At 37.8% G+C, this 23696-nt stretch overlaps 1 protein-coding gene across 3 annotated transcripts; it reads right to left on the bottom strand.

Annotated features, from left to right (window-relative positions):
• Positions 1 to 743: 743 nt before the first annotated feature.
• Positions 744 to 21885, bottom strand: EEF1E1 (eukaryotic translation elongation factor 1 epsilon 1). 3 transcript variants are annotated; one of them, XM_062568060.1, is made up of 4 exons: positions 21730 to 21881; positions 19206 to 19406; positions 11966 to 12061; positions 744 to 1402 (listed from the first exon to the last, which is right to left on the bottom strand). In XM_062568060.1, exons 1-4 carry the CDS (start codon positions 21835 to 21837, stop codon positions 1262 to 1264), a joined length of 546 nt encoding a protein of 181 aa, XP_062424044.1. In that variant the 5' UTR covers positions 21838 to 21881; the 3' UTR covers positions 744 to 1261. The 3 variants fall into 3 exon arrangements, with proteins under 3 accessions (XP_062424044.1, XP_062424045.1, XP_062424046.1); XM_062568061.1 differs by lacking the exon at positions 21730 to 21881 and adding an exon at positions 20892 to 21066; XM_062568062.1 differs by lacking the exon at positions 744 to 1402 and adding an exon at positions 11428 to 11702 and having other exon boundaries at positions 21730 to 21885.
• Between the last annotated feature and the right edge of the window lie 1811 nt (positions 21886 to 23696).

The raw sequence follows: 23696 nt of genomic DNA, 5'->3' as shown, positions 1-23696 counted from the left end.
TATGTGTTAGGATACAGTTTAATTACCTCATCTCATTTCCTAACTACCTAACCTACTTTCTCCTTAAACCCCTGTTTCATTCAAAATACAGGAAGGAATGTACATGAACAGCTATCCACAATATCTCTGTGTCTACTTCACTCAGTGGGATGGTTTTCAAGCAGCACCAAATTAAGACAAAAGCATGCGCTTCTACAGTCGCTGAACACAAGGGCTGCAGAAACACTGTCACAGAAACCAATATATAAGTTTCAGTTAAACTAGCTAAGCTTTTTTGTATGTTTCAGTATGTTAAAAGAAACTAACTTTGTGCAGAACGTAGTTACCTAATTCAGAGGCTCATCTTAGGCCTTTATGTCAGCATTTTGAAATTAAAAAAAAAATAAATAAAATTATTAAAAATGAAAACACTGACAAGATTTTGATAAATAATATTTTGTCCTTATTTTTGAAAGGAACTTCTAAAAATTGAAAATGAACTTGGCAGACTAGTTCATTATTACCTTAAGGGAAGTATTCTTTTCCCCAGAAGATCCTGAAACTTGCATTTCCATTTGTGTGGAACTATCACATGATGCCAGATATATGCAGAATTTTGAACAACTCTATTGTTAGCTCATTCAAAAGAAAGTGCTTTTAGTGTCAAAATAAAAGTCCATATATCATAAAATGAGGTAGCAAATTAACTACACTTTAAACTGAATTTTTATACTGAAAGAAAAACTCAGAAGTAACACAGCCAATTAAGACTAGAGTTTTAAAATAATTTATTAGGTCACATAAATACTTTGTAACATTTGCATGTTCCCTTTTTCACATCCTTGGCACACAATATAGCTCTTAACTTTTATAAAACTAGCGTAAACATCCATGGAAAATAAAATGAAAACAATGAAGGACAGATGTAAGAAGTCAATAAATAGTAAAAGAAGTGAATATTGAAGGAAGAAATAGCTCTTTCCTACATCAAAGACTGTCATTACAGTTGAATCTTATTAACTAAGAGAACATTTATAAAAAATAGTGAATTAAAAACTGCTGCTCGGTTTCCATCTTTCCATCATTGTTGAATTTAATTAGATACATGATATAATTCTACTAGTTCAAATTCTTGACAAACAACAGCTATTCAATGCAATTTTATTTGAAGCAAGTTCTGTATCTCATACAGAATATCACAAACCAGTACTTGCAAGTTAGTGGTTTTGGACAATATAACATCTAAATTCCCAATCATAATTTCAGAATGACATAGTTTTCCTTAATGAGCATTAGTATATAATCTATTCTTGATAAAGATGACATTAGACAGATGTTGTCGGACACCTGGATAGTGTTGAATGTGGTTGAACCAGCGAGACACATTAAGGTATTTCTCCTTTTCTTGCACTGTAAGGTCAGCCTATATGGTGAAAAATAGAAAGCATCACAAATTACATCACTATCATAACATGCAGTAAGGTAAAATAAAAGTTGATAGTTTTTAAAGTTGATTTCAACTAACAGAAGAAGTTGCAACTGTCCAAGTGATCTGCGTTAATTTCTACCTTAAAATTCACATCTTTATTTTAAAACTTGATGTTTTCCACTATAGTCCGTATTAATTCAAATGAACAGAACTGCAAAGTGGAATATACACTCGTAAGATACACTCAGAGGGACAAAAACGCTTGAACACAACCTATCAAGGGGTTAATACACAGTATGTATATGGAGGAAGTTTCACAAAATACACAATACAGTCAAATTCCTCTAATGTAGCAGGTATTCTTGCCTCACAGGCCAAGTAACTACTTTGTATTTCAAGGTGGGCATTACAAATGTATTGATAGTTTTTTTGTTTTTTTTTTCCCCAGGCATATTCAAACCGGAGAGAAAAAAAAGTTGTCATCTCTTTTGATTAATAGTTATAAGATAGTAAGGTAAATTTTATGCTATGTTGTTTAACTGTTTAGATGTGCTAACTCACATTATTAGCAATTAAGGCAATGGCATGATTTAAATTGATACGGTAAGATAGCAAACTAAAAAAATCCATTCATAATTCATATACAAATATTTTAAAATAGCATCATTTAGTCCCATAGTTTGAGATTCTCTTGTTTAAGACAGATTTTAAGTCAAGATCAAACTAATTTGTTTAGTTTAACCCACCCATGAGAGAAACAGTCAGGAAAAAGCTTCCAGCTGTTACACAGCTATTACAACAGCTCCCTGCCACAGGAGTTCTGGATGAGATTCATGAAGAACTTAAGTCTACCTTTAGTTTGTCTGATCCAGTCTTCTGATAAAAGTAATCTAGGATTATGATTACAGCTTAAACATACCTTTCAGAGTCTTCTAAATGAATGTCAACAACATACTTCAAGATTCTCTATAAAATCTTTTAGTACTTCAGTCTTTCAAGACAGAAGTAGTAAAACTACCATTACTATTTTTCCCATTAAAAGAATTTCAAATTAATGGAAAAACAAGCAGTAACTCTCCCTTACCATACCACCTGTATTATTTTTCCTTATTACCAATTTCCAGGTCTTCTCAGTCCCCTGCAACTAAGTTAATTTGTTAGTCTAGACAGTAATATGCTTCCTCATGTTAACCTGCTACGAATGACTTGAAAATGGGATAAGCCTCAAAACACAGACTATAAAATAATAATCTGAAATCAAACACCATCTTCTTATGAACTACCCTATCTTATCACACAATACTTAACTCATTCAGCATAGGAGTCATCTCATTTCATTTTCAGTTAGCTAAACTAGCCACTGAGCCTAAGTTAATCATCTTGACATCACCCGCAGTCAACAGAAAGAAGCAGTCACACCTGTAGGGGTCAGTTCCAAACAGAAAAACCACTAGCTGGATATGTCTACATTTTAATGTTTAGACTGCTAAAGCTAAGTAAGGTTAATCTCCCTCCTCAGAAGCTAAGCAGATGTCATATTCCTTATGACTTGCTTTACACGTGCCAGGCTTCATGGCAAATGCAAGTTTATTACAAATTTGATTCTGGGCACAGGACAGCTGGAAACAAGCACGCTCCAACAAACTCTGAAGCAAAGGCAAAGAGATACAAACTCATTCAGCCATAAGAGAGAAAAGCTGGTGTTCACAATTAAGTCTTATGCTGAATTTCAGGTGTGACAATCCAGCCTTTGAATTTCAAGAATTGGCTGTAACACTCACTGCTTCCCTTCACTGTTGCCTCACTTGGCTTAGAACTGGAACGCATTAATCATGTAGAAGTAAATAGAAAATAAAGATATAATACTGGAAGCTGGAACTACACTGAGGAGGGAAAAAAAGAATTAATTGTCAAGAACTGCAGGAGGGGTATTCTGAACCATTGTCACGTAACATTAAAGCTGTATTAATGATAAAGTTAACAGCATAACAGCAGCAACAACCAAGAAACAGGGATCTTGCAACTGTTTGTGAAAACAAGTAGCCCTTTTTCCTAAGGAACTCACCTGTCAGAATGCAAACATACTACTGCATGTGAATTTGCACAAAATCTTTTCCAATTTTCTAGTATTAAGCAGTATATTAAAAAAAAAAGCTGTTGCAACTTTTTCTTGCTACTGGCACGGAAATGTAAACACTACTCCTACAGCTGTATATAGTCTGACAGAAGTTCACAGACAAACCAGTTAAAGCACAGCTACACTATTTTTGCTGAGCTAGAAACATATTAACATAACATTAATTAGACAAGTGAAAGAACAATACCAAAAAGAAAAACCAGTAATTTTTAGAGGCATTACAAACAGAAAAGTACAAGCTATCAAAACGTAACACTAAGTTTTTCTTTAAGTTAAGATACTTTATAAACCGTATGGGATCAAAAGCATCTTCCCCAAAATGGTGGGTTTTTTCTTGCCCTAAACATACAATACATGAGGCGTACCTCAGGCAGTTTATTACAATCAGTGGTAATTTTAAGCTGATGCTTGGTATCAAGCTTCAGAACCATTCAAAAAGCAACAGAACATGCAAAGAGCAGCATATATACACTCTAAGGCCACCTGAAATTACTCTGAAAGTGAGAAAAGGTATTTAAATACAAGCAGGTATTAGGAACATTGTAGTATTTTAATTATTGTTCTGTCACTGTACAACAATCGTTAACTTAAAATGTGTTTTTTCACAAAATCTTTTTAATGGATGACCACTTGGTTATGAAAATGCTGAGTTACACTTTAGGTCTTGCAGCAGATACAGTATCTCCCCCTTGTAATTTTATAATGATAATTCTCAAACTTCAAATTTCTCTCATGTAATTCAAAAAAAGAGTCTGGATAATCAGACATCCTCCATTCTGTTCCAGTGGTAAAAAAAAAACATCTGAAGGGCAAAACAGACAGCTACTCTAATAAAAAACAACAATAAAAAACAGCCCTTTTGTATTCTAGGCACAACAAGCAAGATATTGTTACTTATTTACATAATATACTCTATCAGTGAAATATATTAAAAAGCACTTTGTGGCATGCTCTACTTTCTCCTCAGAACATAACTCTTAGGTTAATTGTTTAGAGATCACTTCCACGGCATTTTTACAACATTTTGTTAGATGGGTATTTTCTATTCTTCCTCATTAAATTAGATAATTCCCCCAAGTTAAGAAAGGCTGCTGTTCTGCTATTAAAATAATTATTTGCTATTAAAGCAATTATTTTAATAGCAAAGAAGCAGACACTCAATTTGAAGATTTTTTTTTTTTTTTTTTAATGATGAAAAAACCTTTAGTCTTCCATCACAAGAATCATGAAGGGTAACCAAGGTAGTCATCATAGAATGCATATAGAACATAGTTTCTAAGAGGGCTATAAATATACAAGTTTTAATTATATTTGCTTTCAGTAGCATTGGGGATGCAGGCATAAATTCCCATGCCCACATTCTGCATATGTACGGAAAGTCTAAAAATACCTATGTCTGATATTCTTCAGCATCAAGACAAAGATGAAATACTGAGTATCTGATTTTGTAGTCTTAAAAATATGGAATAAACAGTTTAATCTTGTATTTCATAAAATGCACGTACTTTCACACAGTTTTGACCCATTTTCTGTTGTTAAAGGAATATGCTAAAAGAAAATCTTTTCTTTAAAGTGAAATCATTTTTGTAATTTAAGAGCTACTTCCAATGTTATTTATTAGGATGAAAGCATATTAACCCAGTACTAAGATAAGCAGCATATCGATGAATATTAACCAAGAATTAATGCAAATCTGTTTATTATAGAAGTGTTCATAATGGAAAAAAATATAACCAGATTCTAAACAGCTAGTCCAGCCCCTCCACAGTTCAAGTATTAGTAGTTTTGACTTGAGGAAATAACATACTACTTTTTGTACTAGGCTGTATTTGATTAACCCCCAGACTTTGACTGAGGCTTCTTCTATTTGCAGATACAGATTTCACACAAGTTCATTTCTAGAGTTTATTCAAGAAGTTTAAGCTAGACATAAGAATTTTGAGACTACTTTGGTTCCGGGAAAATTTAAGAAGTATAAGAAGCCACAAATCAACCTTTGAATTGATTATTCCTCTTAAGTATTTTCAAATAGCATAGCACAAGTCTAGTTTTATTTAAAATTGAAAACAGAGAGAAGCTTTTTTTGTAAAAAGAAATATTAGCACTAATATGAAAACTAATTCATTACCATGAGTGATTTAACACTTACTGATTGCCTGAGCTATCTCCCAGCCCAGCTGCCAAATTCACCTTTTCTCTGCTATCCATGCTTGAACCTAGCAGCACTTCGTTGTTCACCATATTCATCTACATATATATTTAAATATTCAAAATATCTGAAGACAATCATATTTAAGAGACAGGGAAACATAGAATTTCACAAGACAATATAAATCACATCTTGAAAAAATCTCATTTTGATGACTAGTATGAAACATTACACTTTTGGGCTATTTATGTGACCTATATTAGAATGCAGAACAACATACATGATTTAGTTCCTGTCTCATCATTACAACTGTGTACTTCTAATTCTTCGACTGAAAATGTCTCATACTCTGTAAGAAGCCTGAAATGCTACTTGTGAACCTGACTGTCATTCACTAAAGTACTAATTTCTGTTGGGGCCCTGTGTCTGGGCCTTGGCTATCTTGCAGGATTATAAAGAGCTGAAGTAAGCAACAAACTGCTCAAAGAAGGAATTCTTTTGAAGACAAAAGGCTAAAGAAAAGATAAGCAGGCACCTGTATTCACTGACAGGATATGCATCCAGAAAAGGAGTCAACCCAGCCGATAAGCAGATGCCTGTAAATCACTGACAGGATATGCAGCAGATAAGCAGATGCCTGTAATCACCCTCAGAATGTGCACCCAGAAGGGGAGTCAACACAACAGCCAATTAGAAACTGAGCAGATGCGCTTGGACAATATTAGACAACCAATAGAAATGCTTTGCGAGGCGCGTTGATACATGAGCTTGTTAGAAAAGATATATAAATTAGGTAGGCGAAGGAATAAAGTTGGATTGAACTTGCATCACATTGATGTGTGTGTTCCTTCCCGTGCTTGCCAAGGATGGGCTGCGGCATCTGGTGACCCCGACGTGATCCTCAGAGACCAACTGGGGTAGTAGTGGAGCCGTAAGCGGGCAAGGATCCTGCATAGCCAGCGACAGTAGCTGGGCGCCCGAAGAAAGGCGGATTGTGGCCACGACTGACCGGTGAGTCAGGGAAGCAGGATGGGATTCGCTGCATCAGCGATAGAACAAGCAACACTAGAGAGCCTGTTGAAGTTGGCTCAGAAAACGGACACACAGATAACGAAATCAGACTTAACTGATTTGTTACTGTGGTGCCGAAGAAAGGGGCTTATAGCAGAAGCTCCGCAAGTATACAAGCTGGAAGTATGGGAGCGAGTCGGAAAAGAACTGTGGGAGAGCGTGCAAGTGGGATCTAAGGAGGCACGGTCGTTAGCAAAGATTTACCGACCGGTCCGACTGATGCTAGAACAGTTGCACGGAGAAGCGGCTGTTGCTGCTGCCATTCGCAGCGCCGTACAAAGTACTGACGAGGAGCAGGAGGGCTCGGGAGACTCAGAATGGACAGCTGTGAGTGGCTCGGGACCTCGGTATGAGAGGGCGCCTGACAATTATAACCTCAAGTGTCCCCTGCATGCCTGTCCTGTTTCCGTAGCCGAGAAGGAGGCTTGGGGGGGAGTAGACGATGATTTACCACCCTGGGAAGGGGAGGACCGTCCCGTGTGTACCGCTCCCCCGGCGAATATGGACATTGATCCAGTAAAGGTCCCGCTGCCGGACGATGAGCCAGCGGACCAAGAACAGCTGAGAGAGATTTGTCAAGAGCTCCGCGGCCAAGCCGACAAGATGACTGCCTTATTGGACCAGATGAAACACCTCGATCAGGGATCGGGACGAAGGGACATAAAGGCAGCATATAAGGCTGCCCATAACTCAATTGTAGAAGGGGCTGAGAACATTGAGAGACAGATCGACAAATTTGAGTCGGGTTTGGCGGTCGGTTGTGGGGCGGGTCGCGGGACAAAAGGGATAAATCCAGACGGGGTGTTGTCATGGTTGCAATCGGTGGTACATGGCAAGGAGAGGGAACTGTTCGGCCCTGTGGGGAAGGGAGGCAAAGATGAGGTAGTGCCACCTCATGACCCGAATTTTAACCCTGTTACGCGTTACAAGGGCCTTATAGAGAATGCTAAGTTGGAGGGAGAGTTTCTGTTCACTCCTATGGCCATGCCAGTTATATAAAGAGTGGACGGACCAACATGGGAACCAATAGATAAATAACGATAATAATAATAATAATAATTATAATTATATATAAAAATATATTTATAATTATAATGTTATAATTGTGATTATAAATATATTTATAATTTATAATAATAATATATAAATAAATATAAAAATAAATAAAAGGGATAGAGGAAAAGATAGCCGGCACTGAGGCTTATCGGTACCAAGAAAATTTGCCAGGGATAGAACTACGTGGATACCAGCCAAGTGGGTACGGCCGTGGCTGACAAAGGAGAGAGCCGAAACAACAAACGCATTACAGGGTGCTGAAGCAAACCCAGAAGTGTTGCCTAAGGAAACATGAAGGCACAGTGGGTTTGGTGGTTGGGATTAACTGGCGTGATTCATGTGTGGTCATTAACGAATATTAATAAGAGAGAAAACATATGGGTAACCGTAGCTAATACAACAGGTCAGAAATCATTTTGTTTGAGCCTGCAGAGACCAGGAGATCCATTTCGAACTTGTTTAGTGGGAGTGCCGGTGTGGCAACCGGGAGAATTTCAAGGATTTATTGGAAATGTAACTTGTCTAAACTTTACTACGGTCAACCAGACGCTGAAAACTCCGGGTTTGACTGATGCACAAAGAGATGGTGGGTGGCAGTGTGAGATTATAAAACAACTAAACTACACATTGCAGTCACCCCCAGAAGAATTAGATTTATTAGGATGCGTAAATGCCACAAATGGCACAAGAAACGGAGGATGGGTGCAATTTGAGCCCCTAAGTACAGAGCTTGACATGCCCAGTAAAACATGGGCGTCTGTCGAGTCGGGATTGAAAGCAGACAAAGTAATGGGACAAACATACTCCAAATGCAATCTAACTGATAAGCCAGCGCGGCGATTGCTGCCCGGAATCTTTTTGATCTGTGGAGATAGGGCATGGAACGGAGTACCAGCAGGACCGAAAGGGGGACCATGCTATTTGGGGAAACTAACATTATTTCACCCAAATGTGTCGACAGTGATACAGTGGGCAGATAGTCAAAGGAGCTGTCAGAAGAAAAGAGAATTGCATCAATTAGACTGTAGCGAAGTGGGAGACCCTAAATTTTGGAGTAATCTGAGAACTCTTTTAACGAGCATGGTTTTTCCCGGGGCTACAGCAGCGCGTGCAATGACAACATTAAAGCAGTTAGCTTGTTGGACAAAAAATGAACTTAACATGACTTCTGACATTCTAGATCAATTATCTCAAGACGTAGCCAGCGTAAATCACGCAGTATTGCAAAATAGAGCAGCTATAGTTTTTTTATTATTAGCGCATGGGCATGGGTGTGAGGAGTTTGAGGGAATGTGTTGTATGAATTTGTCTGATCATTCGGAATCTATCCATAAGAGAATAAAGGACCTAAAAGATGGGATGAGTAAACTGAGAGAGGAGAGTTGGGGCTTGGAAAGTTGGTTAAAATCGCTAGGTTTAAGCTCTTGGTTTGCTTCTCTCGTTCATCAATTTATGCTTATGGGATTGATTGTTCTGATGTTACTTGTATGTCTACCTTGTATATTGCAATGTCTGCAGCAGTCCATGCAGAGGATAGCTGACTCTGTTTTTGAAAAAAGAGGGGGAGGTGTTGGGGCCCTGTGTCTGGGCCTTGGCTATCTTGCAGGATTATAAAGAGCTGAAGTAAGCAACAAACTGCTCAAAGAAGGAATTCTTTTGAAGACAAAAGGCTAAAGAAAAGATAAGCAGGCACCTGTATTCACTGACAGGATATGCATCCAGAAAAGGAGTCAACCCAGCCGATAAGCAGATGCCTGTAAATCACTGACAGGATATGCAGCAGATAAGCAGATGCCTGTAATCACCCTCAGAATGTGCACCCAGAAGGGGAGTCAACACAACAGCCAATTAGAAACTGAGCAGATGCGCTTGGACAATATTAGACAACCAATAGAAATGCTTTGCGAGGCGCGTTGATACATGAGCTTGTTAGAAAAGATATATAAATTAGGTAGGCGAAGGAATAAAGTTGGATTGAACTTGCATCACATTGATGTGTGTGTGTTCCTTCCCGTGCTTGCCAAGGATGGGCTGCGGCAAATTTCTTTCCCACAATATGGATTTTTAACCACTTAAGATAAGTGCAGTAAGTGGAAAGGAGAGGAATAATGAATACAAGGTATACAACTACAGAATTCAGAGTTGCTGTTGTTCAGCAGACAAATTTAATAGTAAAATCAAATGGTCAAACTGGTCACTGAAAAAGCAGAGCCTGGGAACCCTCCCTCTAGATAATGGAAATACAAAAGAAGGGAGGGAGGCAGGAAGAGATATTTGTATTCAGAATTTGTATTAGATTTCTAATTTGTAAATACAATTTGTATTCAGAAACACCAAGAAAGGAAGAGGCAACAGCAGGTGAAAAAGTATCACCAATAATATTGGGTGGTATTAACCTTTCTAATGAAGTGCACATCAGAAGGTATTTGAAGTTTATTAATACTTGATCCATTCATGAAGACGATGGTATGCTACTGATAGATAGTATTCTATTATTAATGTCAGTGTTAAGTTTTTAGTCCATCAAGAGCAGAGAGATTCATCCTAAAAAAATCATTGCTGGTAACATTTTTATATTATTATTCTTTTTTTTTTAAGAGAGACCTTGCTAGAGAGTAAGAACCATTTTTTGCTTCATTCTTATTTTTCACCCCTCTTCCCCCCACCCTTTTAAAAATTTCTGCCTCTGCTCCTGAAGCTACAACTATAGAAAAGATTTATTGAAGATCTGCAAATTGTTTAGCTGAAATATCAGTGGATCTGACAAACCAGTTCCCAGGACTGCATCACATTAAAAGAGATCAGCTTTTCTGCCTGAAGTTTGGGACAGAGAAGAAGCTCTAGAAGTATTTCCTTCTTTCTCCATGCACAGAAAGAATCCACAAGATTTTTTCCTAGTTCAAGATCTTACCTCTCCAATCAATAATTGATATTAACCAATTCTGTAACCTTCAAAATATATCAGTTCCTGGCTAGTACCTTTATTTTCTTTTATTTAGGATAACAACTCCATTATTTGCCCTTTATACCTTTCTGAGTCCAAAAAATATCTTCCATGAATATCTTCCATGAAGTCAAACATTTCAGAAACAGTTGTACTATAAACTTGTCCTGAGTAGTGTCTAGATAGTTGCAGGCACCCAGGAGCACCAAGTCATTTGTTTTTACCATCTGTTCCATTTCCCAAAGCAATAACTTGTATCTTTTTTCCTTGATTAGGTGGTCTACTCTAGAGCAAACTCTAAATTTAAAAATACGCGTGATTTTCCCCTGCCTGGTTCTTTTTCTTTTCTTTTCTTTCTTTTTTTTTTTTTTTTTTCCTTTTTGGTCTCATTTATTTTCTCCAAATAATTTTAGCAGACCTGTTTGTACCATGCCTTTGGTTTGTTTTGCTTCATTTTACCTGCTCTAAAGAAGGCCTGACTCGTTTACAGTCACATGCTAGCTACCAAAATACCAACAACTTCTGTTTCTTTTCTTTTAAACTACCTTTTTGGTTCAAACTGAGGTGCGACGCATTGTAAGTACTTCATAGTACACCCTGAGTTAAACATGAAGAATCTCAACATCTTCACCACTCAGAAAAAAAATAAAGTTTGTACTAAGAACTGTGCCCCCATTTTATTTTCATATTCTATATTACCAGCTCTTATTATCAAATCTCTAAACGCAAACAGCCGTTTCAGAATGCCTGACACTTTTACATGCATTCATCATTCAGGAATTTAACTGCATCTCTCACAGCACCAGTAGCATTGCTCCAACATTAGTAATGTCCGAGACTTTTGCTTCTAACACATTCTTTCAGTTTCATTTATCTATTTTCTCCTGTAGTCTGTAAGCAGTAATGTTTCAGACTTGAACAAATAGAGTTCTGATAGCTAAAAAACACAAGGACAACTGTTAACCTTATGTTACACTGCATACAGTAAACTAAAGCACTCTGAATACTACAGATAATAATAGACAGTCTCATAGCTAGCTATTAACACAAAAAAGTTAAAACCAAGCACTTAAAATCAAGTTATAGTTGAAATTCTTATAACCTATCCTTTTTTTTTTATTCTGCAGTTGTCATTGATCAATGTAGTACCTCAACAATTAGAATATCTGTAGGTACAGAAGTAGTACAAATACCACTTACCATGATCGGATGCAGTCCATAGTACATCAAAATATCTGCTAAGGTAAAACTGTTTCCTGCAAGGTATACTTTATCTTCAAGATACATGTGAAGATCCTAAAAAAGAAAAAGTCATTAAATGGGAGTCATAAGAAAAACATTAAGGCAGTTAAAAAAAAATGGGAACATCCTCTGAAGACTGTGCATGTGAGGTAAGCGACAATTTTAATTTCTCTGAGCTCAGTAAAGGATGAAAAAAAATCTCAGAAGAGCCAAGCTAATAACCTGAAGTACCATTCGTCTTTGAAATAGAATTTAATCGTTTAAATACTGAAATTGTTGATTTTTGACTAGCATATGACTCATACAAACACCCGTGTTGTATGTACACTATTTGGTATATGGTAAGCACAGCCCTAGGCACAGAAGGGAGTGAACTGCTCTTCCAGCAGCAGCTTATCTCGCATTCCAGAACTCCACATACACAACACAGCTGGTCAACAAAAAGGTTTCGAACCGCAAACATGAAAAATGCCAGAGAAACAAAGAGAGAACAAGGTGGGAGCCAAAAGAAATGCATTTCAAGCTCAAGGCTTGAAACTTGATACCTATCAATTGGTATCACTCAACATCTGTTTTTATTAGCGTTGAAGTCACTGCCAGCAAATCTTAATAACGATACCATCGGTTCATTTTTTACACCAAGTCTACGTGAAAAGAGCATTGCTTCAGCATTAAAGAGCATTTCTCTGAAAGATTATAAATGAAAGATTTTAATATGAGCAGGCAATTCACTGAGTCACTGAGTAAAGTTATATTATATACAGAATATTTCAAATCTGTAGTGCTGAAGGATCCTGTCTTTCTGCACTCTTTTTCATGTCACTTTATCTGTGATCCCTCTCTACAGGAAAACAGACGGCTGACAGACTCATTGCTTTTAAGCTTCTCAGGTCTTTTTTTAAAAAAAAAAAAACTAAACAATCAACTGAAACACAAAGCTCTACCTCTTTAGCTGTCTATAAGCAGATTCCTCCTATTCTCCACATCTTACACATTCACATACCTAACTGCTCTCCTGTCTCTCTCTAAAGCAGAAAATGCAAGAGCGAACAAAATATACTTTAGCCCCAATCCCACCATAAACAATCCAAGTCTATTACAGGGAAAGGGGTTAATCATTAGTTAGCAAATAAAAACTAGATTTAACCTCCAGTGTACTGCAGTTTTTTGTTCCATAATCTTAACACCTCAAATTGATGGAGATATCCTACAGTGCATACATGAAGTCCCAGCACGTTAATATTTTTATTAGACATCTGACCTTGCACTTGAATTTGGCAAATCTGACACCATTATACCACTTTATCATTTCTTTGATGACCTCTTCTTGACAGGTCTTCTACATGTTTATAATAGTTAAACATCCTGATGTCTGCTTTGATTTCTTTTATTAGAGCAAATCAGGGAGGATATTAAGCCCCGTGCAGTAAACTCTGTAAAGTCATCTGCCTCTGGCTATGTCACTCCCCCTCTCTCCCTTTAGACTGTTTATTAATTTGCTCATATTGCTTAGCTCTCAGATTACTTCAAACATCAAACTACAGCTCTGTAGAATTTCATTCAGACACAACACAAAGGCAAATGCGGGGTTAAAAAAAAGCTTACACAAAAAGATCTATAGCTCAGTTTGTTAAAAAAGTTAATTTAAGGAAGTACAATCACCACAGTTATTTCACTTGTCAAAATTCTAAGTTAAAGTTGCATCATGTTTTGTTTTTACAAAACTTTAAGTAAACTAATTTTTATGTAGAAACACCAGTTCGCATAGTTATTCAGGAGAGGTTAATACTATTCAAAGAGCAAATTTGCTCTTTGAATACATTGCACACAGACATATTTATTAATTGTGCATACTCAAAGTATTCACCAGCAAAAAATATTCTAATAATTTAGAGAAAGAAAGCCACCACAGTGTGAACCATTATTTATTCTGGCTTACCAGAATAAATTAATTTAGAAACAATACTTTTTTTTTCCCTCTATGTGCAACAGGAGCATTTAGTTAATTTTCTCTAATAGGTTAGGAGTCCCATAAAAATGGTTACATTACTGCCCAACAGCAAACTGTCAGTTTCTGTGTTAAAGTTTCCAGAAGAAGCTTTAAGTGACCATGGTATGGAACTGAAGTAGTCCTCATGTCCTGAAGAGATTAATGGAAATATGAATACAAAACTGTATCAGAACTACTACTATTATCAGGGAAATTCAGTTCTATTAACTGCCATTCATGGTATTGTCTTTCATGTACTGAATGTCATTACTTTAACTAATTACATGCAGCTTCCAAGATTAACTAAATCAAAGAGCTGGAATGTATGCATGTAAATATATTAACTTATTCTTGCACTCTCAGGAATCTCTTCCTCAAATTTCAGGCAAATATGAGAGGTATAATGGCAGTTTACTGTAATAATATACATTTAACAACTATAACAATTCCATTTTTATTCTTGGGTATGAAGAGGAAAAAGCAAGGGAAAGCTGAGAAGATGCTACATTCTCTATGAAGTGACTGATGGATTACTATTTGCTTTTTGTATGGAGCTACTGTCCTATTTATGGCCCATGTACTGAGCTGTCAGCTCAGTACATCCCACCCACAGCACACTTCCGGCTGCCCCACACTGTTGCTTACCGTCTTTTGAGGATATAGTCCAATTGCTTGTAAGCTAATTAATCCATTAGAATGACTGAATTCTCTTCCTATCACCACAAGCTGGGACAAGGCTCTTGCTACAGCTTAGACAAGTAAACATTGCTTCTTAAAATGACTCAATAGCTTGCAATGATCTAACCACATGCTAATTATGCTATGGACATTTTGTCTAAAAAAAGTCACTACTGTTGTTCTATACACATACTTTACAAACAAATCCACATTCTTTCAAGTCAGTAATATTCTCAAGGTCACACTTACACCCTAAGTGCCTTTACAGTGCACCATGCAGTGACAAATAGCAGACCATACTCAAATACTTAAGTCTCTCTGATAATACAGGATACAAGAACAGCAGAACTTCACTTCTAGGGCATGGACCTTTTTTTTTCCTGCAACAATACTTTGAATTCTAATTCAAGACTTTGCTGCGTAACAGGCAAACTATGATCTAAACCTGGTCTGGAAGACTGCAACATTCAGCCTGCTGTTTTTTTTTTTTTTTTTTTAAACCAAAGGACAGGGAAGAAAAAATAATCAACAAGCATTGTTCAAATAATCAGAATGCAGTCTTCTGTACCTGTGAATGCACACTATCCCACTGCTGCTAGAGAAGGGAGAGAAGTGAACACTAGGCTAGGCAAGCCCGTCAATGTGAGCAGACATCCCATTTGAAAGTCTGTTGATTAACAGTGTAGCAAAACTCTAGATTAATTATATAGATGTAGTACAGATTAGCTTGCTTCACAGGTATAGAAACAGTAGTTCTTCAAAAAAAGCACCCTAAGCAGTAATAGAAGCTCTCGTTTAGATTTCTAATTTCCTGTTCTTTACAACTGCAATCGTGAAACGCAGTCAGAAACGTAAGAAAGAAAACAGTCAATTATTTCAATGAGATGTTTGAAGTAATACACGTTTTTTGTTCTAACTATCCTTCAGAGACCAGAATTTAGACTAGAACTCTCTACATTTCTTTGGAAACCTTTCAATGAATTCCAGCACAGAGTTATATTTTGAATAGAAGATATGATTATTTAGAATAAGCCTCTAAAGATTCTTTTGCCCCCTCACACCCCAGTCAAGCTCTGAAGAGCTAAAACTGATGAAGCAGAGACGTTCAAATCCTCTAGATATAACTCATTAACATCTGTGTGGATATTTGGTGCCATAGATACTTAAAAGTCTTCTTCTTTAAAAAGGTCCTCAAATTTTCCCTAGAAACATAGCAACCCTATCATATATCAAGCGTAACAATTTTGTATTTTTTTTCTCTTGCGCAGCTTAGTTTCCTAATAAACAGGAGTCACACAGTTAAATCAAAGGCAACAGAAAATATTGTCACATCTGGGGCAGGGGGTCAGACAGAACAAGTAACATAATGCATCAGAAATTAAGCAATCACATTACTGAAAAACCTCATTCTTACATGGGTGCTACAGAACAGTCTAGAGATATCGATCCTGCTATTTCGTCCATTATAAGAGCTCAAATCAAAACTTAGACAAAACTACACTGTCCTTGGGGGGTTCTGAGCAATATTGTATTTGGCATGAATAAATACAAAAATCCTGACTGGGACAGACCACCTACTTTATGATTGTTATTAGGTCAAGCAATAGCTTCAGTCAACATGCCAGTAAGATCAATTTAAGAACATATTTTCTTAAAACTTTAGGAAAAGAAAGCCGTTCCTGTTTAAACCAACAAACTGATTTGTTACTGAGGTTTTTCAAGACATCACCTCATTTAGGAGTTAAATAGAGGCAGCATAGGGTTTACAGCAGAAGCAACTGAACTGTTTTTGGCACAGCTTATTACAAATTGTGGCTCTAGGCTGCAACTGTCCCAAGACTGCCACTGTGTATTCCAGACACCGTAAAACTACAGTCTCAGACTTGCCTCTCTCATTTTTTTCACTCCATACTCCCTTTTGGCATACTATGTTTTAATGGTAGACTGCCTCTTATTCTGATTAATCATAGTGGCAAGAGAACAAATTAAAAGAAATCTTAATTGCTATAGTATGAAATTATTAATGCTAGAACAACTCCACAGCAGTGCTGTGTCAAGATCAATTCTGGCTGTTCAATATCTGCTAAAGAAAAAAGAAGTAGAAAAATTTTAAGTTGTATTTTTTAGAATCGGTTTAGAGGTTGAGGTTCTCCGAGAAGTGACACTGAATGCTCCTAGTAAGAAAGTTTTCTTCTGTTTGAAAAGAGTTCATTTATCTATATATTCATATTTCAGCACACTCTTTTCTAACTGCCAGTACTGTTAAGGCTAAAACCTGAAAAGAGAAATTAGCATCACCATTAAACCATCATATTTCTAAGTCTGGTTTTAATACCAAACACAGTTTTGCACCTATGCAGATGTGTGCTGACAAGGAAGGTATCATCACTTACATCAGTCAGAACAGATAGATTGTTACAACAAGACAGAAAAGTTGCTTTTTGCATTTATATATATGAGGGTGAAAAAAGTAAGTAAAAGGCAGCTATTTATTCTTGTCTGGTCTCCTCATAGTTTGTAACAGCACAGACTTTAGTTAGAAGCCAAGAAAAGAGACTTGCATTTGTTACATATTAACCATAAAGGTGTTTTTATTAGTTTTTAAATAAATCACACTGAAACAAGTCCAGAAGATCTGTCCTCCAGAACAGGTATCTAGCTGACTTGGAACTCCATCAGCTAGAATAACTGAAAGGCAATGAGATTCTCTTTAATAAAGTAGAGTTGGGGTTCCTCTGGCTTTTGTTCATTTTTGTTATTTAGACACATGGCAAAACTTTGCAGCATACTCAGATTATGAATTTAGTAACAATCTAATAAATTATGAATTAATAATTTGCTAATGTGATGAACAGTTCTATATCATTGGACTCTTCTATAAAAATCAGAAAAATTTAGGTTGGAAGGAACCTCTGAAGGTCTCCTAAACAGAAGACCTTTGAAGCATACCTTATGCTGAAATTTACAGTCAGCGTTTTATTAGTTGAATTTAAAAGATCTCTAAGAATGGAGATTATAAGGAATCTTGATGAGTATCTGTTGAGTAAGCACAACTCTAAAGGTTTACAAAGCATTCACATCTAGAGAGTAAAACTAGCGATACTACAAACAAGAGAACAAATGTAAACACACGCATGCTTAAGCATTTTAAGACATCTCATACATACAATGAAATCAAGATAGTTCCTATCATTTGAGATATAAGCAAGAGAAGTGGTTCTTCAGAGCTTGCCCAAAAAGGGCCTCTGTAACAGTGGTCAGGTATGTTGTTCCCTGTCTTCCAGATCAAGGAGGCTGTCAGCTTGAAAATGACAACCCATTACTAGTATGGCTTTTTTCCATAGGATTTTAAAATGCCAGACTTTCCTTCACTAAATTATATAAGATGTTAAATTTTCCTCTTTACTACTTCAGTAAGTCTTAAGGGCTTTCTGTAACAACTTAAGTTGACTCAGACTAGCCACACTGAGCAGAAGTCAGAAGACTTCATAATTAAGACTCTGCTAACCTCAGGCATAGCCAGCCTTGCTGAAAGCTTGCAGCTCACCAAGCTTTTCTAAACCTAAGCTAGTTAGTAGCATCAATAATTTTGCACTTTCTACATAAAATAAGAGTTTTTCAAAATTAAAAAAGAGAACAAACAAACAAGAAAACCCAACACTAGGAACTGACCAAAATCCACTCCTGTATTGTACCCATTTACAATAAAAAGCCCTTAGCACACGTAAAACAGCTTTTCTCTTCAAGCTAGGTTCCCACAAGATTGCAAAAATACTAATTACCAGTCAACAAGAAAGAAAGAAAGAAAATAGGATAAGTTTTTCAATCTACTCCCTGCCATCTGGCTGCTCAAATAACTAGATGACCCTTGAGGTTTTCTTTTCTGCTTCCACCTGCTACTTTTGAAGAAAGATTGGGCATCAAACTACAAGATTATCACTTAATACAGTTGATTAAATTCTCCATATATATTAGTTCAATGGGAAGGACAATTTTACCCAAGTAGCCCTATGACTTCACCTTTTAGCATTTCACATACATTTCTGTCCAATAACTCACTTTGTAATCCATAATGAAGTGTCAAGTACTGGCTTATATTCCATATTTCCAAATCAAGAAGAGTGGCTCTTAAAACTAGCAGAACACAGTTATCTTGAAATATAAGACAGTATAGTTTGTTTACAGCTGAGATTTTATAAAGATAGGAAAAAAACGGCATTTTTACAAGACTCATAGGAGACTAAAAAATAGCACATTCCAAAAAGTTTAAAGATTGTAATACTATAAAATACCTTGAACAGTTATAACAAGAGGGTAAGAGTTCAGCTTTGTATGGCCGAAGTTTTCGCTCAGATTGTCAATAAAAGTAAAACCTCAGCAAGCACTATAAAAGCCAGTACTTAAATACACAGTCAAGTCTTCAGCATCTTCTCAGTTTTATCAGCTGTTCATACATACACAAGCATCTTAATTACCTTGCCACTCAATTTTGGACTGACTAGGCCCTGAAAGAGATTAAGTAATCCTTACCTTCAGAATTATTCTAATATCTTCTTTACCAGAACATCCATCTACTCGAGTCACTCTGTATTCTAACCATTGCTGAACAACAGCTTTCTCTTCTGCAGTACTTCCAAGTAGTTGTTCTTTCTTGGCCTGTTTAACTAAATGGGCAGCTATAGTAATTAATCCTATTAGGCCAGGGCCATTGTTTGTTTGAAGAACAGGGATCTAGAAGAGAGAGAAGAAAAAAAAGTTTAACTATATAATTTAGCCATTCTCATAGAGAATAGTTACTTCATAACCCATCCCCATCAAAATAATCTCTAAAAGAGACCAACATTTAGAAGTATTCATATTGAGGGTAGTAACATTAAAAGGAAACAATGTTTTTTAATTAATTCTTTCAGGTGGTTTACTTTTACTTTTCACAGAAAAAAAAAGATACTTAACATATACATTTGAATGAACCAATTCACTTCTTGTTCAATACACCTTTAGCTCAATATAATCAAAGCTATACCAATATTAGCAAGAAATAGTACTGTTTGTTCTGACACTATTGGAAATCTTATTAACTGTTGATTTGTTTTCGAATTCAGGACTCTGACCTAAGGCTGTAAAGCCAGCAGCATCCAATCTCTCTGAACATATCAGAGTAGCCAGGACTTATTGAAATGCTTATTCATACTTTCTGATCTATTGCCAAATACTCAAGATAGAAGTAAAATCTTTTCATCTGCATCAGGCAAGGACAACATAACACACTTTTGTAAGACATTTTTCCGTATTATTTCACTGAGAAAAACCTCTGACTTTGTTAGACTTGAGATTCACAGTGACATTACTGTACGTTAAACTGATTTTCTCAAGACATTTAAATCATCCATATCTGCAAGAATACTCATTTAAAAAAAGCATGTTTAATTCAGATGCAATATTTCAGGATATCAAAGAAATCCACTGCTCATACAAAAAAAACTGATTAAATTTTGAAGTGACGTCACTTGCATTAATGTCCAAAATTCCATGCATCAAATACACGTTTAAGTTTCTTCATAAAAGATTACTTATAAAACATCTGTGAAACTGGACAGTGCACCAAAACAAGTCTGACTTCATAATATACTGATGAGGACCACACTGTAGGTACTGCTTAAAACACAAAACCATCAGAACTGAGAGAAACCACAAGAAATCAGCCAAACATATCACAGACTTGGCATATAGTGGGGTATAAACAAACAAGTACTCGCAAATGTGTTGGTTTGCCTTAAGAAGCAACTTTAGAAGTGAGATACAATAACTACACAAATACTAGAAACCTTTCAGGGTATGAAAGAAAAGTAAGTCACCAGAGACAGAACTAAAATGAATGACTTAATATGCTGCAGTAGACTAAAAGCATAGTTATTTATCATATAAAGTGATAGACCTGTTCCCCCCCCCACACACCCTCTCCCCTTTTTAAAATGTAACCATGCAGAAGCACTCGTCTACATTCAAAGTTAATTAATATAAGATGCAGGCTGAAAGTACAATATCTGCTTTGCAGTTCTACTCTAAAATCAAAGTCATTGACAAACAACTTTTCCACTGAGCATAATCAGATGGACAGAAAAATATAGTGACTTGATTTTTTTCTAGAGTTATGCTTTACAGTCATAGCATTAAAATAGCATTTGGATTGTTAAATACTTAAAAAAAGTTACTTACTTGCATCCAAAGAATGTATATATTGATATTCGGGCCTCTAGTCATAAACAGTAAATAATGTGAAAAAATAGAAAACATACAAAAGAATATGCCCAGTGCAGAACTACAGCTTCTCTATTGTCTGTTTCAGAAAGAACCACTTAAAGGCTTCTACATATTTGTGATATCCTCAGTCTTGCAGTAGTTTTTTTTTTTTTTTTTTTTTTTTCCCGTGCCTCAATTGCCAGGAAATAATGCCAAGACATATATGTGAAGAAGGCAGAGTATCCTGAGATCAGTTCTTTACTAGAGATGCAGCTTTACTATCAGAAATACATCTTTTTAGAATGATGCGACTACAACACAAATACCAAAATAACTCAGGAAAATAAAAAAGAGAAAGCACCGGGAAAACACGTATGTTTTATCTCGACACCCGCACAGTGAGCCAGGATAATCTTTAGTTGCACAAGCAGAGGGAACAGGCTTCCAGGATCAGCAAGCGGAGAGCGAGGTCCTCCAGCCGCAGTCAGCGGAAGGAAAAGAGGAGAAGGGGCGCAGAAGAGATGAAAGAGCAAATCCCCATCGAGAAGAGGCCGCTCAAGGAGAAGCGCTGCCGGTGCCGCCCTGGCGGACGCGCAGCTCAGGCGGACGCGCCGCGGCGGGAAGGGGGCGTCCCCCCTCACACATACACACTGCACGCGGATGGGGGGAGCGAGCGTCGCGCGGGGAACGCGGAAGGGACAGGCCGGGGCAAGGTGGGGAGGAGGAAGCGGCGAGGTAAAGAGCCGCTGGGGAAGAAGGCTGGTGGCCACGCGCACTCCGCTGCCCGCTCCCGGCCCCTCCTCGCTCCCTTCACCTTCCGCTCCCCCTGGACGCCGTACTTGTTCCCTTCCTGCAGGCCCAGCGACCTCTCCAACAGCGCCAGCTCCTCTGCCCCCAGCCCGGGCTGCGCCGCAGCGGCCATCTCCGCAACGGCCCACCTGGGAAAGGAAGGGGGATCCAGCACCCCGCAACAACCGCCAGCCCGATTGGAAGGCAGCTCTGCCACGCCTCCGAAAGAACCTTCACTGCTATTGGCCTGAAGGATCCGGCCGTCCAATCAGCCCGCCGCCGCCAATCCTGGCGCAGTGGACGCATGCGCTGATTCACACTGGGCTATGAGACCAGGAGGGCGACGAAATGCCTCGAGTCACTAAGGCGCGTGCGCCAGAGAGGCCCGCGCGCGGCAGCCCCCGCCCTCACCCCCGCTTACCGGACTGCGCATGGGCGCGCGAAGCGCGGGGGCGGGGCGCGGGCTGAGCCACGCCCCTGGGCTGCGACGTGCTCGGGGGGCGGTGCCGCCGCCATGAGGGGCGCCGGGGGTCGTTGGGCGGTGGGCGGTTGGGCTGCGCGTGTGGTCCGTCGCTGTCGTAGCAGGTTCCGTGGTTCAGTGGCTCTCCTTTAATAAAGCTGGGGCGCGCTTCCTCGTGGTACAAACAGTGTGTGTGGGGAACGTCCTGAGAGTGACCGGAGAGAGCGGTTCTCTGCCTCCAGGCGGGCTCCTTGGCACGCAGCACCGTATGTGAGATTTGAAATGGCGCATCTTCGTACAAGGCACCGTTTAGACCTGTACCTTGTTTCAGGAAGAAGTTTTAACAGTGGCCACAGAGTCTTCTTTTGAGCAGGGAGCAATTCTGAAATCAAGACTCGATTTTTCAGCTTTCACAGAAATCTGTCATGCCTTTTATACTAAAATCTGCAAAGTGCTTCATTAGGAAAAAAAAAAAAAAAAGGTGGTCCTGAAAATGACGTTGTTCCTTGCAAACTTGGTTTAATTCTCCAGTTCCTTTCCTGCAGCAATACTTTTGAGATGCCGGTGTTCCTGTTGTGTTTCAGTGTGATCTCAGTGAACGCTTGATTACACCCAAAGTTGTACAGGATGCCTTAATTTTCAGTGGGTAAAGTGATTTAAATATTTTTCCATTTTTTGGAGGCTAGTTGATTGAGATTCTTGAAATCCATAAAGGTGAAAAGATTTCACTTTCAGTAATCTGACAAATCATCTAACAGTAAATCCGCAGCTATGTTTACATGTTATTTTGCATAATTCTAATTTTTAAATGCCTTGATGCCTAGAAGGTAGACATTATATCAATTTGAAATATTAGGATTGAAATATGTATCAGTAACAATAAAAGGAAGCTTCCAGTTTCAGTCAAAGCAAAGATAATGTAATAATTTTTGGCTTTCAAAATCGAAGTTTTTAAGTCCTTGGAAGAGGGGACTTTATTACTTGAAGTAGATAAACTGCTTGCGTTTTTATAGCAGTTTCCTGTTGGTTATACTGTTCAGCAGTGTGTGTTTGTCCCCCTTATTTTTTTTCTATGCACAGTTCACTCGTCGTTCCATTAGGTGGAGCTTTGTGATTAAGACTGAAAGAAACTTGCTTCAAAGTGCAAAATAATTCACCATAGCGTGGGTGGGGGAGGAGGAGAAAGAACTATACTTTGCTTAGCGGTATCAGTGTCCTGTGTGTGAGCTTGATACACAAAAATCTGCATCCAGACCCCCCCACACACAATGAAAATAACTTGAAAAATTGTTTCTGTCAAATGGAACACTGCTCTAATCTGCTGTTATCATAGTCAAGTCTTAAATCTAAAATACCTTAGGTTATAAATTAAATGTCAAATATAATTAATTTGGCACTTGAAACATGATGTGGGTGACTGTCCTTTAGAGAAAGTATGACAGCTTTATGTATGTCACATTGGTATCTGTTAAAACGAGCTTTACATGCCAGACAATCCTAGTGTGAATCATATTGCTGTTAGCTGTACCAAA

This window comes from Rhea pennata, chromosome 2, assembly GCF_028389875.1.
Source record: "Rhea pennata isolate bPtePen1 chromosome 2, bPtePen1.pri, whole genome shotgun sequence".
Lineage (NCBI taxonomy): Eukaryota > Metazoa > Chordata > Aves > Rheiformes > Rheidae > Rhea > Rhea pennata.
This window is presented reverse-complemented; position numbering and strand designations above follow the sequence as displayed.

Coding starts and splice junctions, on each gene's coding strand:
- EEF1E1 (XM_062568060.1), bottom strand. CDS start 21,837: ATGGCCGCTGCGGCGCAGCCCGGGCTGGGGGCAGAGGAGCTGGCGCTG. Junction 19,407..21,729: donor GCGTCCAGGGGGAGCGGAAG/GTGAAGGGAGCG, acceptor TCTCTCTTCTAG/ATCCCTGTTCTTCAAACAAA. Junction 12,062..19,205: donor ATATTAGAATAATTCTGAAG/GTAAGGATTACT, acceptor TTTCTTTTTTAG/GATCTTCACATGTATCTTGA.